Raw genomic sequence first — 10,598 nt, 5'->3', positions numbered from 1 at the left:
AATTGATTATGTTAATGAGATACCATTTGATGCTTAGAAATATAAGAGGTATATTATATTTATTGAATATTAGATAATTTGAACATCATGATCTTGAGACCTTGTTGTAACTATTACCACAGTTCTTAAACAATATGCAATAAAAGAGCAACCTTAACATCTATATTGTAATATCCTATTTTATTATTAATATTGAATAATTCCCTGGAGCTGCAAAGACTTTGTTTTGCACTAAAACATAAATTATAAAATAAGAATGTTCCTAACACAGCTGCAGCACTGATATGATGATATGCCTGATTGCATTGCCATTGTTGACTAATCTAAGGTTGCTCTTTTACTTGATTATATATATATATATATATATATATATATATATATATATATATATATATATATATATATATATATATATATATATATATATATATCTTTGTGCAAGACCTTCCTCAACTTTCTATTTTGTGATGTTTATAACCCATATATAAATATATAATAAATGGAATTTAACGAGTGACCTTGTGGTTTTGCATTTCTCTTCCTGGGTACCCCTTATTAGGTATTTGCAGGGTAAAATAAGTTCAGTCAGTTCCCATCAATAGGATTGATATACATATTGATCAACATGTCTGAAGACATTAGCCGCCTGTCCCTTTCACTTTTCAGTTAGGATGCATTGTTTAGGACACATGCAGGATTAAATCACACAAGAAAATTAAGACTTATCTACCCCCTCCCTTAAAAGATTATATACATTACATAAGAATAAAGAATAACTGTTTATTTTAATAAAAATTTGAAGTAATTTAACTTAATATAACTATGAGGTCCAAATAAAATCCCTCTATATCCTGTTTCATTGACCTTTCTGTTAAGATACTGTTCGTTTGTGCTATAACATGATTTGTGTTACTGCAACAGGTCCCTTACTCAAGGATCTTCCTGAAGTGTCTTTCTTCTATGTTATTAGACCACCACCTAGTGGAAAAGTGCATGTATTACATTACATAAATACATAAAACCTATTTGAGCAGTACTATACCCACATCCTGCTTGTGGCCTTTTAGATTATGCTGAAGCATTAAAGGGTAGGCTCACAAATGTTCAAGTCTGTCTTAAAACAAGGTTCCCACATGCACATATACATCAATGGTAATCCAAAGCTAAATTAAGTTTCAGTAGACTGGAGTTTATTAATTCAACACAAAAATAAAAACCTAAAATACAGTAAAAACTAATGATTTAGTCAGATACCATAAAACCATAAAAAGGATAAGCTATTGTTCTTTTCAGTGTTTCACTATGGGATGCGGCCCTTGCTCTTCTTCGTCTCAGAAGCATTTATTTTATTGTTTGTCAGCTCTGAATATTTGTCAGCATCATATGTCTCAGTTTTCAATATCATGTGCCTTATAGAGTTTTATTTTGCCAGTAAATTCAGGCTGGGGTAGAAACTCAAGTTTAAGACACACCAAATTTAGTTTTTACAAATAAAACATTAATTCAGTGCAACAACATTACTTGTATGACAGAATGACACTTTAGAGTAGGACTATTTGTAGTGACATTGACATTTTGGAGAGAACATGAAGAAAACACTGCTCTATATATATATAACCATGATGACAACAATTACAATTTGTTATTTCAACTAGTGTGTGGAATAATCTACTTTAAAACCACAGGAAACGGATAGCAGAAAAAACTTGAATTGAGGATGTCAACAGAAATGTAAGTATTTATTTTAGATATTATCTAGTAGGCTAAGATAGGACATACAGCGTGTGATTTAGAAATTCTACAAATATCAGGTTATATTGTGTGGCTTTCCATTTAAATATGCTGTAGGATTTGTCAAAAGTTGCACCAAACTCTGATGTTACAGAAATAGAATGATGAGTGTAGGCCATGGATGTATAAAGTAAGGTGTTGGCCTGTGTTCTGTTGGTGGGAAAGCTTCCGTTAACAAGCCTTTTGCGCATGCGGGTTGCGCGTGTCTCCTCGTGATGACAGCAAATGACAGTACTGTTCGCTCCTGCAGAAGCCAGTGTGAGACGGCTAACCGCCAACAACTGTTCCTCTGATTCGAGAAATCGTATGATCGGCTGTGTTTAGAGAAATAGTGAACAACCAATACACGCTTATTACGTTTGGTAAGTTGCTGAATTTATGTTAACATGTTTTGTTGATCACATTTGGTCACTCAGGAGCTTGCAGCCTAAAGCTAAGCTAACGTAGCTAACTAGCTTATCGTTAGCTTACTCTGCTTGACTAGCGAACGTTAGCCGAGTTTAACTTGGTTAACGTTAGCAGGCTACTGCTAGGATTAGCTAGCTAACTAGTTTGATGTCTGTGCTCCTTCTCAACTCACTGCAAACACAAGCAGTCTTGACTGGGGCCAAAGTAGCTAACAGCTGGGTTTCCTGGGTTGTCTTAGTATCCGTCATAGCATTTAGCTGACCAAACGTTAATTACGTGGTTTGTTTGATATGTTTCCCAGCTCGTCTGATGGTAATCAAAGCCGAGAGAACCTAGCAAACGGTGACCGACATTAACTTATCCTAACCCATTTTGAGTTGTTCTCTAAACCATGGTTGACTAGTACACCATCAAATCAAGGACACTGTAAACTTGCAACTTAACGTTAGTACAATGAAACATGTTTCAGCTTTTTGTGTTAAATGTGCCCACACCCACCCATTGAGCATGTGAAAGGAATGTTTAGCTAAAGTTGTAAAGATATGTGACGTTAAGGCTTGTAAGGCCGTGGGGTATGTGGCTGCCATTTAACATCATTAATGTTTAAACACTAGGTATCAACGTGTACTCTTAATAACATTGATGTTATTACCTGACAATTTGTCCAATATAACTATAGTAATTAGTCATAGACAAATATAAGTCAAGTCTTTATCGAGTTAAAAAGATAAACATTTGCTGGTTTACCCATTATCAGATGTGAGATTTACCTGCTTTGCTCTGTTTTATATCACAACATTGAATACTTTTGTGTTTTTCTCAGACAAACTATGTTCATAAAAGACCAGAAGGCTCCGTGAACTTGTTACTTAATAATAATAATAATAATTTATAACCCGAATATACAGTCCTCCCTCGTTGACAATAACTGGTGTCATAGTGAAGGGATCCTGTATTATCCTAGCTTTGTATCTGCTCACCACAAAATCCTAACATTTCCCCCCACTGTCACACGCTTGTTGCTTTGTAGCTAGATTTCTAATAATTAAGTAGAAGCTTTTATTATTGTGCATACTTGTTAGTATGCACAATAATAAAAGTTTTGCAGACAACAGCGATGGTCATTTAGGTTGATGATATATGACAATAGTATTGTTCACATGTCTCCTTTCCAGTTGTGATGCTGATGCTTGGTTTATGTGTTACAGTCACCGCTTCATTCATTTTTGTCCTGATGTATCACTTGACTATATACAATTTCTGCTGTTTGTTTCACTTTCATAACAGCTGCTGTGTGTCTTAAAGATTTTGGTTTGGGTAAAATGTCTGTCTTCATATTGCAAACCCAGTGTTTTCATAATTTAAAGCCATTTCACTCACTGTAGATTAAATGCCATGGTTTGACCCACCTTCATGCATCTATGGGGCATCTGAAAGCTAGACTGACTGTCTGTCCTGACTGAGACCAAAACTAATGGTGCACTCTTGTGCTCCTCATCAACTGATTAAATCAAAAACTTCTAAGAGAAGGAAGTTGCCCTTAAGACGGCAGATAAAGTGACATGTGGTGAACTGGGTTAAGTTCCATGATACCTGAGTCTACAGTCCAAGTCGTAACATTAAACTTCAGCACGTAATGGACGCCTGCTAAACAGTGATCCATGTTAATCGTAAATACTGTTTATCCATAACCCTTTTATATAATGCCCTGTCATAAACTATATCCAAGATGATAACAATGACAAATAATGGAGTTTATTTAGGAAGTCCAGCTTAAACACTTGAGCCACATGAAACTGGGCTTAGCTGACCTTCATACTGTGTTTGGATTTAGGACGACTCTACCCCAGAATAGGAACGTCTTATGTGTGTATTGTGTTTGTTCTCTTTTTGTCACCACTACAGCTTGTTGTGTCAGAGCCGGGGGACATTGTCAAGCATTTCTTTTTTGCAGTGACGGCCTTAAAGTTAGAAAAGTGACAGTTGTGGCCAATTCTTCTTTAGTCCCCAGACTGGCAGGTTACATCTGGGTGGGTGCATTGAGAGAGAGAGAGTTATGCTAGCCCCTCCCTTACCTTCCCCTACCAACTCTAAGAATTAGAACAAATACTCAATGCCAGCTTTCATGTATTGACGGTGTTCCATGGTATGGAAACAATTGAATGAGTACTGGAGGTTCAGCAGCCAGCTCGAATGGTGGGAAAGGTCACTCTTAAGCCTCTTGTACTTCATGTACAGTATCTCCTTGCTGAGCAGTGTAAGAAGTTATCGGAAAGGGAAGTGTGAAGAGGATGTTGGCTCAGAAACATGAATACCTATTTTTGTAGAAAGTGAAATCCTTTTGAATATCTATAAAAAGCACTTTGTTCCTTTAGTCGGTATGCGTGTGTGTGGGAGGGATGGGGGGGATGGGGGGGGGGGTCTGTGTTCCAAACACCTTTACTCTGGTGCTGGGCTATTTACTTAAAGTAGTTGTTTTGTGCGATGCATTTTAAAGATAATTGAAAACAGCCCTGGTATTGTAAATCCTCTGTTTTGTCTTTGCCCTGCCTCTTGTCTCTTATGCTACGTTGTTGTTGTTGTTGTTGTTGTTGTTGTTGTTATAATTACGGTGCTTACACTGATGTTGTGGTTAAACGATTGTTCCTATTGTCACTCATGTTGACAGTATTCAGTGGCTCTGCTGCGACTCTCACAACTCAGAAGGTTGCAGAATCTACCTTCCCTCAAACTGTCTGTTCGGTTTCTCTTCTGCTTTAGAGTTCCTCAGTGACCGACCACGACTGACTCACCAGGTGGCTTTATGTGGCGCTGATGGGCACAGGAGGCCAAGACAAATGGCAGTTAACCTCTCTGCTAGCCACTTAATAGCCTAGTTGTTTTTCACATCATTCCAAGTATGTGAGGAATGTGCTTATTCAAGAACATGAGAGGATACGTGGAAGTGCGCCCTGAGTGCACTCATCAGCCAGTTACCGGTCAATTCATTCAGATGTAAAATGGAAACGAAACAAATCTAAGAAAAGTGTTCTATATATATATATATATATATATATATATATATATATATATATATCTATATATATATATATATATCTATATCCTGATCTATTAATCTAGAATACCAATGATCTTAAATGTAGATCAGTTTACAAACACTTAAAGCTCCCTCCAAGTAGTTGGGTTTAGTGCAGCTCACTTCTGTAAGTTTTCAAATCATACGTTACAGACTTAAGTAATCGTCATTTTTAAGCAAACATGTTTCCAGCCTCTCAAATGTAAATATTTGCTGGCTCTCCTAGCCTTGTATGGTAGTACTAATCTTTTTAGGTTTTGGACCTTGGGCTCTGGGATATTGTGATGGGTATTTTTCACTAATTTCAGACATTTTATAGACTAAACAATTTGTCAATTGATGGCCGAAATAATCTGCAGATTTTTCAGTAATGAAAATAAACATGAGTTTCAGCCTCAGTTAAAACGTGTCACTCATTTCATACTCATGACCTTTGAAGCAGGTCTACACAGTTCCCGACTGGGCCAGGGCTAAATCAAAACTAATAGTTATATGGTAAAACTTTACCTTTTTTAAGTTCCCCTTTTAACATTTATAAGCACTATACATTTAAATAATAGTTTATAACATAATGTAGTCGTAAGCAGTTATAAGAACTTTTTGTGTTTATTGATATAAATATTTTTATACAATTCTAACTTCTCCTATGAAGAAATATTTTAAATAAAACTGTGATTTAGTATATTGTCATATCTGATTATACACCAGCCTCCACTTATGGGTGCCCACAGGATGAGTTATAGTTGTTGACAAGGACATGGGGCGAATACACACTCGTATCTGTTTACAGTGTGTTACAATCATTTGTTACATGTTGATATGCTGCTTGTAAATGCAACAGGCGCACCATGTACTGAGTCTTAACCATAGAGGCCCGGGTTTGAATCAGACCTGCAGCCTTCTGCTGCGTGTCGTACCCCCTCTCTCTCTCTCCCCCCCCCCCCCTTTCCTGTGTGCAGCTGTCCTATCCAATAAAGGCATAAGGGCCAAACAAATCATCTTAAAAAAGAAGCTAAACAAGGGACTTGTTGGGGTAAAGTGTTGCTGTTATTGTTCACGATCAAGTTAGCTTGGATTGCTTTTCAACTGTTTGTTTAAATTCTAAAAATATCAAAAACAAACCTAAATAATTCCACTTATAATGATGTGGAATGATCGAGCCAACACATTTAAAAAAACTGTTATTAGCAAATGTTTGATATTTTTACTGATAAATGACAGAATGATTAATTGCTCGTGATACGGTCTGTAATTTCTTTGTTAATTGATTGCAACACCCCTGCTGCCATCATGTTTCTCACGTGATGAGGAGCAGCTGTGCCTTGGGGAGGAATAAATATGCATTTTATTTATTTTTTCTTCCAAAACCACAAAATAACATGCCCAGTGTTTATTTGTATTAGTGTTATTATTGAACTAAAATTGGTCTTTAAGCTTGACCTTTTTACTAAAAACGATGACAACCTATCACAGTAATTGGCGTTCAGAAATAACGACACTGTGAATTCTTGGTTTGCCAAGAGAGTTCAACGCGGATCCTATCATTATGCGTCTAAATCTGCATAACCAATTTGATTTGTCAGACACATCAGCTCTGACGTTGTGGTTGTCTGTTAGCTTGTGCACAATGACGCTGCCTTGCCATCATTCCCACTCTGAGGCAGTTGTCTCCAGTCTACTCTCAATCTCCTCCCAGAGCCGCAGTTCTCCACAGTTAAATCTGTGTTTGCTATGTTTGCAACCAGTCACAAAGAGGCTTTTGTGCAAAGGATGCACCAAGTAATCATTCAAATTTCATGCGCTTAGCTTGTTATGTATGTCTTGGCTGTGCATATTGAGAAAAGGGAGAGTGATTTGCATATTGTGCTACATAGCGTCTCCTGAAGCTTGTGAAGAGCGTGCTTTTGTTGTTGTCGTTTGTGAAGCACATGAAATGCAAATGATCACTTCCCTTTCATCACGCTAGCATCATGTAGTTACTTTTAAATGCAGCACAACTCTAATAATTAATATTGATACTTTTTTTGCAAAAAATAGGGATATGATGGAAACTACTATATAGTAAATTTCAACCATAAGAAGTTTCAGTACACAAGTAGACAGTCCCATAGCAACGTTACAAGTCCGATGCCAGAAAGTTAAATAATGATGTACTGAAAAACTGACATTAAAAACTTCAGCAATTGAATTATTCACTTCCATAAAGTTGGGGACTTGCAGGATACGGATACAAAAATGATGATCAAGTTTGAAGCAGCAGAGGCTGTGATATCCTGACTTTGCCCTGGTATAAAATGTTCATCACAGTTTCATCATTTCTTAAATGTCTTGTTTTGTCTGACCAACAAACCCAGGCAGCAGTGATGTACAACAGAAATATATGAATCTCCTCATTGAAGAAGCTGGTGCCAGATGTTGTTTGGTGTTTTTCTACGATAAATGACTTAAACAATAATTGAATTGTTGGACTGAAATAACCCTAATAACATCACCAGGGGTTATTTTCTCAGACTTGACAAAGCATCTCCACAGCCACAGTGGACTTAATGCAACTGTGTTCACGTGTCCAGGTCAAATAAATGTACTTTTCTGTATAAAATTTGTAGCATTCCGTTTTAACACGGCTCACTGAAGACACTTTTATTCCCGCTAATGTGACTAATGTTCATTCCACATATTCGCTTCATTTCCCTGTTTTTGCGGTACAGTCATTTAGCGCTCTGCCTGTGTGAGCTGGTGAAGATGGTGAAGCCAGACATCCACACTCTGGCCCACCACCTGAAGCAGGAGCGCCTGTACGTGGCATCGGAGAAGCAGCTGATCCAGAGGCTCAACAGTGATGTGCTGAAGACAGCTGAGAGGCTGTACCGGGCCGCATGGATCGCCAAGCAGCAGAGGATCAACCTCGATCGTCTCATTCTCACCAGGTCAGACATACAGCATCATGATCCAAGTGTATAAAACATCGACGCTGTATATCACTGTGTACTATTACACAGGATACAAAACACTTAACAAATGGGGCAATTAAGAAAGAAGTGTCTTTCAGCAGAACACAAAGATACAAAGTAAGAGAGCAGCTCTACCACAGACAACTGCAGCACAGGATTAGTTTTATCTCATCCTGTGTGTGTGTGCGTGCGTGTGTGCGTGTGTTTTCAAAGTGATCATTTCCTGTTATGCATGTACGTGATTTATTATTGTATCTTGGTTTGTTTTTGTCAACAGAAAGCTGTTTTAAATGAATGGCAGAGAGCCATTAACAGTATTACATTACATTACATTTAGCTGACTCTTTTGTCCAAAGCGACTTATGTTGTCAGGAAATAATTAAAATACTGGTAAATGCAAACAATCTCCGTTTTAAATTTGAGGATGTGATGAGCGTTTTTCTGAATGATTATTGTAACGGCACACCGTGTTGCATAACATCTGAAGAACAAGTTTGCTACTGTACGGTGTTCCTGTGTGCACTTGGCCCTGTCACTACAGTTTAGATCAGTTGTCAGTTGGCGCCTGCAGAGCCAGAGAATCCCCCTTGATCTTTGAACATGAGGTCTAATGCTTGCTTGTCTAAAGGTGGATATGTGTCAGTCAGAAATAGGTTGGATGAAGTGTCGCCTACCTCTTAGAACAAGCCAGCATACACTCTTTTAGGCCCACCGTGTCTGTAGGTGGACTTGTCATAGTGAGAGGGAATAACACTGTTATTATAGTTGTAGTAGTATTTTATAATGAAGGTAGTTTTAGAAATGTGATATTAGTAATGAAACGACTCTGTTCTACAGTGCGGAGGCCTCTCCAGCTGAATGCTGCCAACATGCCAAAATGCTGGAAGACACGCAGTTTGTTGATGGCTACAAGACGCTGGGTTTCCAGGAGACGATCTACGGGGAGTTCTTGGCAAGGTTAAGGGAGAACCCCAGACTGGTGGCTTCCTGTCTGGTGGCGGGAGAGAGGCTGAACCAGGAGCACAACCAGTGTGTCACCCATACAGTCTTCACCTCACTTTATGGCAACTGTATTATGCAGGAGGATGAAAGCTACCTGCTACAGGTCAGTGGCCTTAACTGTCTTTAGTGTCGGGGGCCGACCACGCCAAGAACGATGACTATAAATCTATCGTTCGAAGTTAGTAAAATGGTCTCTGAACATGTTTCCTATCAGCAGTAAGGTTTACTTAGTGGAATGATGCCGTTCATTGTAATGTTTTCTTTATAGTTCTTGGTGTGGACGGCTCTTTACACATTTGCGATACAAGTTAATAGCCTCTCAGTAAGAGGACGTGTTTTCTATCTGGTGTAACTTTCTTCCTTTCCAACTCTCAGGTGTTGCGATACCTGGTGGAGTTTGAGCTGAAGGAGAGTGACAACCCTCGGCGTTTACTGCGACGGGGAACCTGTGCCTTCAGCATCCTTTTCAAGCTCTTCTCCGAGGGCCTGTACTCAGCCAAACTCTTCCTCACCGCCACCCTACACGAACCCATTATGCAGCTGCTGGTGGAAGATGAAGACCACCTTGAGACTGACCCAGCCAAGGTGACGGAGCGCCTCACTCCGGCCCAGCAGGAACGCTTTGGAGAGAAGGGCTCCGAGGGCTACAAACAAAGGGTGCAGTCGGCTGTGGAGGCCAATGAAGCTAAGCTGGTAACTCTGGTCAACAAGTTTATTGGTTACCTGAAGCAGAACACCTACTGCTTTCCCCACAGCCTGCGCTGGATTGTGTCGCAGATGTACAAGACTTTGTCATGTGTGGAGAGTCTTGAGGTGGGCGAGGTGCGCACCATGTGTACAGACCTGCTGCTGACCTGCTTCATCTGCCCAGCTATAGTTAACCCCGAGCAGTATGGAATCATCTCAGACGCCCCCATCAATGAAGTAGCCCGCTTCAATCTAATGCAGGTCAGTGGAAAATCATGTCTCCCGTTGACACATCTCACATGTGTGAATCATTCTACATTATAGATTGATATTGCATATTTCTTTGTTACACAGGTGGGGCAGCTTTTGCAGCAGTTGGCCATGACCGACGATGATGCAGACCCAAGGCGGAAAAGCAGTCTGTCCAAATTTGACAAGGTGCATGAACCTTTTGTGATGTTTAGTTAATAACAGCCGAAGCACAACATATTTTCCTCTTTGTACTGATTTACACTGTTTCTACTGTCTGCAGAGTTGTGTAGCCGCTTTTCTGGATGTGGTGATTGGAGGAAGAGCCGTCGAGACTCCACCCGTGTCCTCACTGAACCTTCTAGAAGGCCTGAGTAGGACTGCGGTCTATATTTCACATAATCAGCTGCTCGTGCTGGTAGGCTCTTCTGTAA

At 39.2% G+C, this 10,598-nt stretch overlaps 1 protein-coding gene across 7 annotated transcripts in view; it reads left to right on the top strand.

Moving 5' to 3' along the window:
* The first annotated feature begins 1,962 nt into the window (after positions 1 to 1,962).
* gapvd1 (GTPase activating protein and VPS9 domains 1) overlaps positions 1,963 to 10,598 on the top strand; it is a 37,257-nt gene continuing 28,621 nt past the window's right edge. For all 7 annotated transcript variants that reach the window (XR_003832795.1, XR_003832794.1, XR_003832793.1 and 4 more), the window contains exons 1-6: positions 1,963 to 2,153; positions 7,984 to 8,202; positions 9,064 to 9,331; positions 9,604 to 10,176; positions 10,270 to 10,353; positions 10,448 to 10,582. Coding sequence is in view for 2 of the 7 variants with exons in the window: in XM_029439655.1 (XP_029295515.1) it covers positions 8,018 to 8,202; positions 9,064 to 9,331; positions 9,604 to 10,176; positions 10,270 to 10,353; positions 10,448 to 10,582 (1,245 nt within the window). In the remaining 5 variants the exon portion in view is untranslated. The remainder of the gene's footprint in view (positions 2,154 to 7,983; positions 8,203 to 9,063; positions 9,332 to 9,603; positions 10,177 to 10,269; positions 10,354 to 10,447; positions 10,583 to 10,598) is intronic.

The sequence above is a fragment of the Cottoperca gobio genome, chromosome 9 (genome assembly GCF_900634415.1).
Source record: "Cottoperca gobio chromosome 9, fCotGob3.1, whole genome shotgun sequence".
In the NCBI taxonomy this organism is placed as follows: Eukaryota; Metazoa; Chordata; class Actinopteri; order Perciformes; family Bovichtidae; genus Cottoperca; species Cottoperca gobio.
Note: the sequence above shows the minus strand (reverse complement) of the source record. Positions and strands in the feature narration are given on the sequence as shown.